We start from the raw sequence: 13,662 nt of genomic DNA on the forward strand, positions 1-13,662 counted from the left end.
TCAACATTGGCTGGCTCCTTTAACCTTTAATCCTCACCTTCACTTCCAGGTCAACCACGGAACCACTTCCTGTCTGGCTTATAAAATAAAGGTCTTAACATTAATTCAGGATGTTACGTTTCCCTGTTCAAAAATGCTTCTATCCCGGGCTCATAAAAATACTTTATGAAGAGTCTGATACTTACCAACTGTGCAAAGGAGTTTTAGGAAACGATAAGAAATATGTAGTGACTGATAACCACCAGCTGTGTCGGGGGTCTCGGGCTAAATTAGGACATTTTGAGAACAACACACTCCCCAGTTAGTGTGTCCAGAGGAGGCTCAATAGATACGCACACTCCGTATCCGGGCTTTGTGCCTGTTGATGGGAAACATGCAACATCTTCAAGGTCACCAAAACAGGCAGATTCTACTTAATTTATGACTATAAAAAGACAGTTATTCAAAGATTATGAAATAAAAAGAAAATTGAAAAGAAAAGAATAAAATGTAATATATTGAAATAAAATTTCTGAAAATAAAAGACAACCTGATGCAGGGATAGAACAAAGAAATAAAAATCATGACGAGAAAAAGGAATGAAATGAAAACAAATCAAAGGGAAATAAACTGAAATGTATTCAAATGAAGATGATCTGACAACAAAATATTAAAATGCATCAACTTAAAAATCATAGAATAGTCAGACTAAATAAAGATAAATACAAATAAAAAGGACAAAAATGGTGCCATCCAGTAAAAAACTTCTATTATCATTGTATGGATGTATTTACAGTAGATGTTATCATTAATATTGTTTCTAAATGTCATGGTGAGACTGTTTAGACTTTTAAGTCAAAAAATTTTAATTAGTATACTATGACAAATTGAAAAAGAAATAAAAGCAGAAAACAAACTCTTTGCCACTATCCTGGTGAACTTACTTCATGTTAAATCCTGTCAAATTCAACTTCAACTTCAACGAAAATAAAAGACAACCTGATGCTGAGAAACGTTCAGGTAACATTGTTGAACTACTGACACCTAGTGGTCAGAGCTGGAGATAGCAGTCATCTCACTGGAACTCCAAACTGCATCTGTATACATTGTGTAATACGAGCGTTCTGCTGGGAAGAAGTCAGAAATGCTTCTTCCTGCAGTAATAACACCATTTCTGTCCATCCAGCTTTGCTTCCAGATACTAATAGAAACAGTTTTTAATCATTTTTTTCTCACAGATTCTTGTTATTGTGGCACATTACAACTTTCAGAGGAAATTAATTTCTGAACTGTGGCTTTTAAAGTTTGGACCAGAAGAGGCTCTCTCTGTCCGTTCAGACGCAGCGAGTGCGTTGCAGCCATTTCATGTTGGGAATTATTCCTGCTCTTGGTGATCCTGCTGATGTTTAGACAGAGCAGATGCTGAGACGAACACTGCAGCACACCGGTAACAGTGGAACAGTTCATATTCAGGGTGGGAGGGCTTATGAGCAGCAGACCGACTGGTGTCGCGGCTGAGCTGCTCCTCAGTGTGAACACGCTCATGAAGCATGCGCTGAGCTGCTGATGGGAAGCTTTTCTCACAGTGTCCACAGCTGAAGGATTTCTGTCTGCGCTGGATTGTTTGGTGTCTTCTGAGGTCCGCTGCTGTGGTGAATGATGAGCCACCCTGCTGACAGCAGTCCTGTTCACCACTGGGACGGTGCACACAGGGCTCAGAACTGGCTCCATCTGAGCCGCTCTGCTTCTGAAACAACAAAGACACAAAGACAGGGAAGGTCAGGGTTTCCTCCTGCTTTTTACAATGAACACACTGAACTCAACCAATACCACCAAAGAAGAAGATAGAAATCTGCCAATGTTGTAGGAAACTGAAAGCTAGGAGTTTTATTTCAGTCTAATATCTGGAGGTTAAAACTAGAAGTTGGGAGCATTCAGTTAGAAAACAGATCACAGTTTGATGCCTGATGAAGTCAAATTCCTTCTTAGCACAAAGAACAAATACTTTCCACAATTCAACTGAGGAAATGTCCTGATTTCTGCACTTTGGGCTGTGTTTACTTTACTGATTTAGCTAAATGAAAACAAACTGTGGTGCTTCTGCTCTGTTAGTGCCAATAATCTGGCATCGAAATCCTAAACCAAACCAAACAAGCAAACAGAGACCGCTTGAAGAGGTGTTTTAGTCGAGATCGAGATATGAAAGCAGCACGGTCCAAAGACGTCCAGGAATTTAGATACATCTCTAGGATGCGCTGGAATGCATCATCAGTGATCTTCCTGGGGTCATAGTTAGCTCCGACATGATCACCCGCTTGGTGGCATCTGAGTGGATATCCAAGTCTGTCTGTCTAGTCTTGTCTGGGTGATGTGTTCAGGGACCTTTAACTGTTTTCCAAGGTCCACTTTCAGCTGCCAATCTAAAGCTGTGGACAGCCAACATGCATTTGTTTGCGGGTGGGATGGGGGCTTCTCTCCAGCCCTAAGAAAGGGGATGGGATTCTTCCTGGGGCGGTGTCTGCTAGAGAGAATAGCTGAGGTGACTGCTTCTGCAACTGCCTTCAACACCTGGGGCATTTGTTTGTGGGCGGGAATGGGGCAAACATACAGAACAGATTCTTGATTTTAAACGTCAGTCAGTTCTAAACCTAGGAGCTGTGTTGCTCATTAGAGGTCAGCATAGGCATCAGAACCACATATTATCTTGATTTGTGTCTGTCCAGTTGCTGGATGTGGTCATTGAGTCCATTTGTAGTGCCATCAACAACAGGAAACTCTTCAAACCATCATCACACCAGATAACATTCATTAGAACAGGAGAACATCCCAGCTCCTGGCAGAATACTCAAGCAGATGCAGGTGGACCTGGGGAAGCAGCTCAGATTTACTAAAGACATCAGAAAAGTCTTAGACTGGACCTTATGCTTTTTGCAAAAACATCGAAACAGGTGGACCTGGAGGATGGGGTTTAACTTGAAAGACCCAAAACCCTGTATGACCCAAGGTACTATCACTGATGATGTATACAAGAGTATCAACAGATGCACGTTACAACCATGATAACCTTTCTTCGCCAGGGAATTCCAGCATTAGGGTGGTTGAACACCATGAATAAACCAGGATCAACTGGAGGGAAAGCTGAAAGATGCATCCGGGTCGGAAGGGGCAGCAACTAAACCTGCAGCTTTTGTGAGGGAGGACGCAAACCTGCATTAAAAACTCCCAAAGAAACATAACCCAAAGAGAGGCCACTCGGGCTGGGCGGTATACCGTTAAAAAACCGTGATCTCGGTTCACACCTACACACGGTTCACTTTTTGACAAGAGAAGGTTTTTTTTTTTTTTCATCATGAGCCGGATCACACTTCATACTACGTGCGTGAGCTTCATACTTCGTGTCCCACTTCACTTCAACTCTGCTCCTGTAAAGTCCACTGTTGTTGCTTTTCCACTATGGGTGTCAACACAATGTAAGATGTTGATTGAACTAATAAAAATAATTGCCGTTAATTGCTATAATGAGGCTGGTGAGAGTATAGGCAGACAAGTAATACATTGCTACATGTTTTAACTGATTTAGGAGCGAAATACATAGCCATATGACACAAACAACCGTGACAAAATACCTTCTACGTTGCATTTGGCCTTTAATTCAATGAAAACATTCACCCAATATCAATTAAATCCGTTTGTTTTACGTTGCACTTTTAATTCGCTAGTTAGCTCAACACACGGACCTAGTAATAAGTGTTGCCAGATGTAGAACGAGAACTAAGCGGCTGCTGTCCTTAAAACAAGCCCAAAACAGCTACATAATGTAGCACTACCACAGCCCTTTAGCCCTTCTTCCTTGAAAACTGTGGCAGTACTGGGACTGAACAACATGTCTGCCCCCTTGTGGAGAGGAGTATTACAGTGTAAGTGTTGGCCCCAATAGAATAGATTATTTCAGGCTTATTTTACGCAATGCTGCATCTTCTCTTAATGTTGAGACTTTGTTGGATAGAGGGTTAAGGGAAATATAAACTATAAATTATAAAATATATTATTGAAATGAAAAAGTGATTAAAATAGAAATAGAGATTAATTTAAATTCAGGATTTTATCTCATTTTTAAATTTAATTTCAGTCTTTTCTTCAGAAACATTGAGAGAACCGCCCAGCCCTAGAGGCCACACAGTATCTGATAATGCTCTTCCTTTCACAATTAAACATGACCTTACTTATACGGTTGATTCCCTTTGGTTCTGATTTCACCGAACATTTAAATGACATTGAACACTTGTGACATGGCTGTTTAAAGAGAAACAACTCACTGAATATGTAAGGATTAAAAAACTCCAACATCGCTGTCCTTCTCCAATAGGAGCCTCTTGCCTACTTGCTCAGTTAAATCCTAAACCCATCAGGAGATGGGAAAATAAGTGTTTGATGTACATACCTCACAGTGATTCTTCTTGGATCGTCTCTTTCTGCCGTGGCTTTGTTGGTGACTCTGAAAGCCACGTGGAGTCGTTAAATTTTCATCACACTGGGAATCACTGCATGCTTGTGCTCCATTGCAGACAAGCTGATGTTTTTTGAAGGAAGAGAAGTAACCAAAGGACTTCCCACACTGTCCACAACCAAAAGGTTTAACTCCACTATGGATACGTTGATGTGACATTAAATGACTTCTCCGATTAAAAGCCTTCCCACACTGTCCACAACTGAAAGGTTTAACTCCACTGTGGATACGTTGATGTGTTATTAAGTCATTTTTCTGATTAAAAGCCTTCCCACACTGGTCACAACTGAAAGGTTTAAATCCACTGTGGATACGTCTATGTGTTATTAAGGTACTTTTATCAGTAAAAGCCTTCCCGCACTGTCCACAACTGAAAGGTTTAACTCCACTGTGGATACGTTGATGTTTTGTTAAGGTGCTTTTACAAGTAAAAGCCTTCCCACACTGTCCACAACTGAAAGGTTTAACTCCACTGTGGTTACGTTGATGTTTTGTTAAGTTACTTTTATCAGTAAAAGCCTTCCCACACTGTCCACAACTGAAAGGTTTAACTCCACTGTGGATATGTTGATGTAATATTAAGGTACTTTTATGAGTGAAAGCCTTCCCACACTGTCCACAACTGAAAGGTTTAACTCCACTGTGGATACGTTGATGAGTCGTTAAGGTGCTTTTACGAGTGAAAGCCTTCCCACACTGTCCACAAATAAAAGGTTTAACTCCACTGTGGATACTTTGATGTTTTGTTAAGGTGCTTTTATGAGTGAAAGCCTTCCCACACTGTCCACAACTGAAAGGTTTAACTCCACTGTGGATACTTTGATGTTTTGTTAAGGTGTTTTTATGAGTGAAAGCCTTCCCACACTGTCCACAACTGAAAGGTTTAACTCCACTGTGGCTATGTTGATGTTTTGTTAAGGCACTTTTATCAGTAAAAGCCTTCCCACACTGTCCACAAATGAAAGGTTTAACTCCACTGTGGATATGTTCATGTGATATTAAGGCACTTTTACAAGTGAAAGCCTTCCCACACTGTCCACAAATAAAAGGTTTAACTCCACTGTGGATACGTTGATGTTTTGTTAAGCGACTTTTATCAGTAAAAGCCTTCCCACACTGTCCACAACTGAAAGGTTTAACTCCACTGTGGATACGTTGATGTTCTGTTAAGTTACTTTTATCAGTAAATGCCTTCCCACACTGTCCACAACTGAAAGGTTTAACTCCACTGTGGATACGTTGATGTCTTATTAAGGCACTTTTATTTGTGAAAGCCTTCCCACACTGTCCACAAATGAAAGGTTTAACTCCACTGTGGATGCGTTGATGTGTTATTAAGGAACTTTTCTGAGTAAAAGACTTCCCACACTGTCCACAACTGAGTGGTTTCTCTCTGTTTGCTGTTGTTGACCGAGCTTCATCATTATCCTGAAGGGAATTAGGTTCCACTGTGTTTGACCTTTTAAACTCCTAGAGAGACAAAAAAAAAAGATCATGAAGAACAAAGTTTATATGTATTTAGCATCTCAATAACATGAGCTAACTCCTTCTCACTGATATTCAATAGATACACCTCTGTAATTACAGATCTATGACACAAAATGACTGAACTTGACCAGACAAACATGGAAATATCCTGAGTTCATATATCTTTGGTAATATCTTTATATAGATTAGTAACTGATCCTTAGAGAAAAACTGAATACTGAATGAATTTGTAGTAACACAGTGGGATACTGCACATATCTCCATTTAGATCTGCCATCAGGAGGACTCTGATGGACACTACAACACTGAGGCAGGTAAACAACCTGTTAAATATTGATAACTGAAGATCATCCGATCAGAAACAGGGATATCAGAGCATCATGGGTTCATCCTCAACTCCAAAACCTAAACATTCTCCCTCTTCAGAGGTCCGTAGCACTAACACAGGTGACCGATATGTAATCGGCCAGAATACATTTTTGGGAACTATATCATAATGAAACCGTCTCACCTCTTCTGAAGAAGCCATTTTCCATCCGTAGTGGTTGAGTTGAGAAAACAAAATGTCTGTCAACGTTCCTCCTTCGTCATCTGTTAATCCCACCGAGCACCTGTAGCATCAGATATTCATTAGCCCCCATCCTTGTTTCATGTTTATCAGCCAAAACAGTATGTTTGACAAAGACAGTCTGGGAGAGGACCTTTAAGTTCAAGATCCTTTGGGACAGATAAGATGAAGTGAAAAAGCACACTCTCCTTATTTTAAGGATAAAGTACATAAATCCATTACATTCCACTCAGTGGAGGTCAGGTTGTGGAGGGAACATGTCCAGTTGGGACCTCATATATTATCAAATGACCAGTCCACTCCCTTTATTGAGCTGTTAGCGTTCCCCTGATGGACACGCAGTTCTCCATATAACACTGGTGTTAAGATCTACTGGTGAAACTAGAGTATCTGAGAAAGATGTTTCATAGGCGTTGTTGGCGTTGTTGGGGATCAAAGGTCAAAGAAGCAGCAAATAAACCAAGTTAGTCCTTAGAATTATAAAAGTCCTCTTTCTGAACCGTAACAACACAACAATCGTGTCAAATTAACTTTAGCCTGAAAACGTTACACATTAAACTATGACAAAGTCTTATTTTGACAATTATTAGCTGATATTTCAGATTCATTAGTTCTCTGTTCAGAAGAAGGAGACGGAGGATGTGCTCATCCTGCCCCACCCCCCCTTCCTGCCTGGGGTTGTTCAATAGGAGGGTTTCACTTGACGTCACTTCCGTATTTTTCTAAGCGCGCAAACCCAGGTGGTGGGCAACCTGAGCTGGAGCCCATTGAAAACACTGTGTTTTGTCTGCCACTTTTTGCCCAAAATACCTCAGTTTTGTGCCGTTTTTGGATGTAGCAATCGGTCTAACCGAGAGAAGGGAAAGGGTTACTATCGGTTACCTAAGGTAATCGCCCATAGAGGTGAGAAATGGAAAAAAAACTCACAGAACAACGCCGCAAAAAGTGGACAGTTAAGCTACGTTTACAGACTGGAGGAGCTGAATATGGAAATGCTCGTGTCTGCGGTGACCACTTGGTCAAAGGTATGTGCGAAATCTAACTGTTTTGTAGTAGTTCAGTAAAGTATTATGTTGTTAAATGCCAATCAACAGTAATGTAATACGGGCTACGTTTGGGCTTTGTTTTGAAGGCCACAGCGCGTTGTTAGCTACTGAGTCAGTGGACTGGGCTCCGACGGTCAAGCTGGGTTACCCAAACACAGAGCTAAGACACCGTCATCGGTGTTTCATGCGATCTCTGAGAGTGGTTGATCTAAACAAAACAAATTTGTCACATCGTCACAATCTTCACATTTCAGTAGTATCCACGAAGTGCTTAAGTGCTAACAGCGCACATTAGCTCCCAAGTTCTTGACAACAGAATCGCTCGCTCTCTCTCTGCCTTGTGCATTAGGCTAACAAAGACACAATGTCAGCATTTGGATATTTGGATCTCGGCATTTTATCAAAACATGAATGCCAACATTCACAGCTCGGCATTCAACATGTTAAGTTCTGCTTTACTGCCCAGCCCTGCACTACACACTGCATTTTCCATTGGGATAATGCACCGTAAACAACACAGAAAACAAACTTACCCTGGCGAACACCAAAACACAATCATTCTGTAGACGTTTTACTCCGAGTTTGCTGATCCATCCGCTGTGGTAATAGTTGTATGCTTCCAAACTTTTGTGAGCCTTCATCTGTTGCTTGGTAGCTCGTCATGTCCACAGCCTCTATTTTCGGCAAATCGTTCCGGTTTTGAGAAAATTCGGACATTTTCATTAAGTATGTGTCACGCCCAATGTATTTCTCAACTAACGCAAAATACCTTTCCCTATGTGCCGGCTACAAACCACTACAATATTCACTCATCTCCATATTCTCCATGTTGTTGTTATGCTGTAGTCAAGCTTCCTGCCCACCAGCTGAATTTCGCGCGCTCCCGTGATGACGTAACTGAAACCCTCCTATGGCTTCTTCACCATGACAACAGCTGAGCAAACAGCAAGTGACTGTTTTAAAAAACAGAGCATCTGTATCAGTTTGAACCAGTCAGACCCTGAAGAAGAAAGAGATCCTGCAGAGGTTCCACCGTCAGAGCTTCAACAGGTCGCTCATTTCCGCCTGGCGCAGGGCTTGATAAGCCGGCGCGGCGTCGTGCACCAGTCGAAATTTGTAACTTGGTGCACGCTAAGAACGACAAACCGGATGGACCAATTGGAAAACAGGCTCACGGCTGACGCTTTTGTCATGTAAAATACTTTGTATTCTCTACACTAAACGAGCGCCAAATTGGCCAATTTTAGAGGCTTTATAACTGAACCATAAAGCATCACACAGACCTCATTCAAAGTTTATATATGACAGGAGACTCTCGGCTTTAACTAAACCCAAGGGTTTGTTGATACATTATACAGCTTTGACCCAACGGCAGTTTACGTTTTAGGTAGACTACATCTTAGCTGCCGGATCTGGACAAATTTGACTTCAAAACGTAGGCATTTTTGTCCTCTTTCACCCAAAGTCACCCTCATTGAGCTCTGCCACACATATTTCTTACAAATTGCCTCTGAGCCCAGAGGTCACCTCTCCATTTCCATTATAAAGGCCATTATAAATTATTTTAAAACTGCCATAGAAAACGAGCCACCAAATGAAAATTACAACACTGGCTTCTGCCGTCTCTTGGGGCGCTGCCGCTGACGGTTCAAGAATTATTCGGATACGACTTTTACTTTTCTAACGGCCGTTTGTTCGAGACAGTAGGCTACAGTCAAAATTATAGTCCAATTTTAAGAAGCCATAGTGTGTGCACATATGTCAGTTTGCTCTCTGTTTAACACAGCTGGTTCCGTCTCCGTAGCAACGCATTAGGATCCTGCTCTGTTCTAATGCTGCGTGTACACCAAGGCGACTGGTAGCGGAGGTAGCTGGAGAAGCTTCGCTTTTGTTCGCTCGTGACGTCACATTTAGAAGGAAGAGAAGAAAGAGAGGGCAGGGACACAAATAAACGTATTGTTATTTACAATTTGTTATACAAGATATACATCACGTTACAAATTATGTAAAACTACATTAGGTACACCTGAGAAGAGCAGGAATAGCTTTGTTATTATCCCGATATGCAAATGTTGTGGGGTTGTACAATATCTGGTGGGCAGACACCGTGTCGGATTAATTTTTGAGTAGCCACGGTTAAAGGACGTAGGAACTAGGAACCAAAATTTACACGTGTGTTTCTGTGAACGCCGCGGATTGTCGGACCGCTACAATCTATGGATTGTCATTGGTTTTCGCCGAACCGCGTCATAGCTCATTACTATAATATTAGCTTGAGTTTAAATTGCTGGAATTTGCTGTGGTCGCCCAGTTTGCTCACCCTCCATAGAGAAATAATTATTTCCGGCGCTCAGTTAGCGTAGGTCGCTCTTGGTGTACACAAGGCATAAGACTGCTTATGAGAGCAGAGCTAAGATGGATGCCCTGTTATAACAGCTTAATGTTATAAATCTGATCTGCGTTTCTCCTTTAAACTGATAGTGAGGGGAAGTCTGAAAATACCCACAATGCAATGAGAAAATGCATTGAAAAGTACTTACCGAGAATATTTTGAAAATTCCATAAAAGCTGTATTTTAAACAGGACCTTGATAAAAATGATATAACTGTCTTCATCATACCTGTCTTAGGAATTTTGGGCCTCAATCGATTGAAAAGCACTTAAAGGAGGCCTCATAACTCAGCCATACGACATCACAGAGACCTCATTCAAAGTTTATATGTGACAGGAGAATCAACTTTAACTGAACTAAAGGGTTTGTTGATAGGGCGGGCATTAGATTGGCACCCATAAAAATTTATTCAGAAATGTTCTAGTTATTATTATTGTTGCATCCTGAAAGGTAACGATAATTCCCAAGTGTGTCCATTGAAGCACACTATTTCATAACAAACAAACAAAGGGTTACACTTAAAAGTCCTATAACTATATTCTAAGTACTATATCAGACTAGAATGGTGAGAACACACCTATTGAAATGTCAACTTCTGCAGGCTCATCAGCTATTATGTAAATAATCTTTCTCTTTGGCCGCTGTGGAGGGGGCGTGGTGCATCAGCTGCAGGAGAGAGGTGTGGAAGGGGCTCAGGGAAGCAGCATCAGGTGAGTGATTAGTGCACCAGAAACCAATTGTCTAATCACTCTCCCCTTTTAAAAACAGTAGCGAGCTGGGCCTGGGAGGAGAGGAAGGAGACACGAGGAACGCATGTGGAGTCGAACACAGGAGCTGGGAGACTCCACATGAGAAGTGTGATTGTCAAAATAAAAATACTTGAAACTGCCAAGAAAGGCTCACTGGATTTACTAGCTGAACGAACCCACAGTGGCACAGAACTGCCACAGCCACCTTTTGGCCGGTAAGGTTCTAAGCAGAAGCATCATTGATGACAGTGCTACAGGGGCATCGTTTTCTTCTCCACTTTCCTCCTTGTAGAGTAGTTAGCGGTAACCTTTTCGTAGCAGCGACACCTCTGTGACGGAGAAAACTGAAACTACTGGCGCATCGACTCGCGCCACTATAAATGGCCGGAACCAGAGTGGTGTAAAAAGAGAGTGGCGACACTCCCATAGACTTCTATTGAAAGAAAGGAATATGGAAGTCAGGTGGGTCACAGAGACACCAGAGTTCCAAATAAGAGACGCAGCTCTGTTAACCTCAATTGCTCGTCAAGAAACAATTACTGCTAAGTTAATGAAATAACAGCATTTTAAACGTTTTTTTTTACATTTTTAAGCATTAGCTATCAGAAGTATACTCTTAGACATCGTTATTTTTACTTTTGGATTGCATGAAATGACGATGCTGATGTGAAAAATGGAATGGATTTAAAGACCTAACTGAAATGGTAACGGAGGCTAACGTGAGGTAATTAACGTGATCATTTCACTAAAGTCTGTTAACTTTTTATTGTCAGGTGACATTATGTAAAGTTGTTTTGGTTGTTAGGTTTTCAAACATTACCAAAATACTATATACGCCTATCGTAATAACACATTTAATCTTTTTTGTCATTGTGAGGCATTAGCTGACTGGTCTTTAATTAATTAAGTAAGTTTTTTTCAGCATGACTTTGCAATTGTGATAATTAATTTATGAATTTCTCTGTTGTTATTTTCAGGGAGGTCACCAGATGTGGTGGTCGCCGCTGCCATGCTGCCATGCTGCCATGGATGAAGCCTCATTAGGACTACAGCACATTTCTACAACGTCTAAACCCTTAGATTTAATCAAATACAGTTCACTGTTGCAGATTAATCTACCCAACAGTATAAATAACAGAAAAATAACTTCTTTATTAAGGCTTGTTTTACATTTTATAATAAAATGTTTGGTCTAAATCTGTAGTTTGTTTGTTTTTTGCACAACTGACACATTTATTTTGTCATCAATATGGTTTTAACCAGACAAATTATGTTTGTTTCATATGTATTCAGTCTACAAAATGATGTCTTCTACAGAAAAGAAGAATTGATCCCAACTCATCAGTCAAAGCATCTACAGCTACATATTTCCCTCCAAGTCATTTAAAGCTTCTTTAAAATAATTTATTCAGCTCAGCTTTGCCATTCAGCTCATTTTCCATCTGACACCAGAGAGAACAGACAGACTGAATGACATCTTCTACAGATGGGCTGTTTGGGACAACAGGAGTAGATCCTGGGAACAGACAGTAACATCAGGCTCTGTTGAAGGATGTAGATCTGAAGGTAAGCTGGACCTCTGGCATGATGAAGTATAAAGGAGGACAAGGTAGCTGCCCCCTGCTAGCATGCAGATGTACCCTATACGATTTAAAACGGTGATAAATGAGTCTCTGCGGCTCCAAAAAAGAAAAACGTTGATAAAATACATCGTCAGTGAAGTGATCAATGCACATTATTTGTCAATATTTATGGAAAACTGCGTCGTAAATGTTAAAGACAACAGTGACGTCATCAACACCGCTCACGCAGCCACCATGCTGGAAGCTTTACGCGGTTCGGTAAAGTTAGAAAGATATCGGCAGATTCGGACTTCCGGGATCAATAACTCAGAAGTGAGACATTGTTAAAACACAAAACACGCATATTTTCAACCGTAGTAAGACAGACAAAGAGCTCCAAGCTAATTTTGATCAGAACGAGCCATCCTCTGCGCCACAGCAATAACATTAGTGTTATTACAAAATATACTAATTAGTATCACTACACACTTCACTGGTCTCCTACAACTCTTGGTTCGAAAGAAATTCAGTTTTCATAACTTCTGGGATTTTTTATTAGAAATATTAATCAATAATTAATCTTGGTTTAATAAAAGGTCATGTACTTTTCTGAATTTTAGAATGAATTAACTCACAGACAATGAGAGGCTTACTGTGCATAAAGTTATCAACTGCAGTTTGGAAGTTTTACATAAATGAAGCTTATTGTTTTTTAAGAATGTATATGGTTTACTGATGCTACCTTTTCATATTACAGTACCTTCATGCCCTTTCAAACTACATTTTTGTGGTTGATCCTCTGCACGGGTCAAATGAAGTTGAGGACTCCAGAATGGCTGGCTACAGATTTGGGTAATTTAATTAAATAAATGATGGGAAGTTAATAGGTTACATACACATTCTGTATAGCCATGGAGTAAGCACAAAGGTAAAGCAAAAATGTATCTTACTTTCAACCTGTAGACAATATTTCCAGATGTGCAGGAACAGACTGGGAAAGGAGGACTGGGATAACATCAAGTGGCAGCCTGGCAAGATAAGCCACACCTTCCAGAAAGATGCCACCAGCTGTGGGATCTTTGTCATGCAGGTGATTCTTCTGTTTTCTTTAGGATAAAAAACATGTAGTGCTACTATGTAAGATGATCATACACAGTACATATGTTGTTTTGCCACCTCTACAGATGGCCAAGATGACAGTGACCCAGTTTCCAAACATCCCAGAAAGGTTTCATATTGATTCATCAAAAAAATATCTTGAAAAACTAAGAAGAGACATGGCAGAAGAAATTCTGAAAGGATCAGGTATTGCTCAAAATATTACATGAATATGTCAAACAGTTCCTATAAACAGTAATAAAGGCCTGTATT

At 40.6% G+C, this 13,662-nt stretch overlaps 1 protein-coding gene across 2 annotated transcripts; it reads right to left on the bottom strand.

The window, feature by feature from the left end:
* Positions 1 to 506: 506 nt before the first annotated feature.
* On the bottom strand, positions 507 to 13,366 carry LOC142385499 (uncharacterized). 2 transcript variants are annotated; one of them, XM_075472103.1, is made up of 5 exons: positions 13,242 to 13,366; positions 6,486 to 6,585; positions 5,510 to 5,956; positions 4,421 to 5,173; positions 507 to 1,726 (listed from the first exon to the last, which is right to left on the bottom strand). In XM_075472103.1, exons 2-5 carry the CDS (start codon positions 6,501 to 6,503, stop codon positions 1,355 to 1,357), a joined length of 1,590 nt encoding a protein of 529 aa, XP_075328218.1. In that variant the 5' UTR covers positions 6,504 to 6,585; positions 13,242 to 13,366; the 3' UTR covers positions 507 to 1,354. The 2 variants fall into 2 exon arrangements, with proteins under 2 accessions (XP_075328218.1, XP_075328217.1); XM_075472102.1 differs by having other exon boundaries at positions 4,421 to 5,956.
* Between the last annotated feature and the right edge of the window lie 296 nt (positions 13,367 to 13,662).

Source organism: Odontesthes bonariensis, chromosome 8, assembly GCF_027942865.1.
Source record: "Odontesthes bonariensis isolate fOdoBon6 chromosome 8, fOdoBon6.hap1, whole genome shotgun sequence".
NCBI classification, from domain to species: domain Eukaryota; kingdom Metazoa; phylum Chordata; class Actinopteri; order Atheriniformes; family Atherinopsidae; genus Odontesthes; species Odontesthes bonariensis.

Excerpts from the sequence above, each read along its gene's own strand:
- LOC142385499 (XM_075472102.1), bottom strand. Across the intron at positions 1,727-4,420 it reads CCAAGAAGAATCACTGTGAG|AAGCAGAGCGGCTCAGATGG; the intron begins GTATGTACATCA and ends TTGTTGTTTCAG.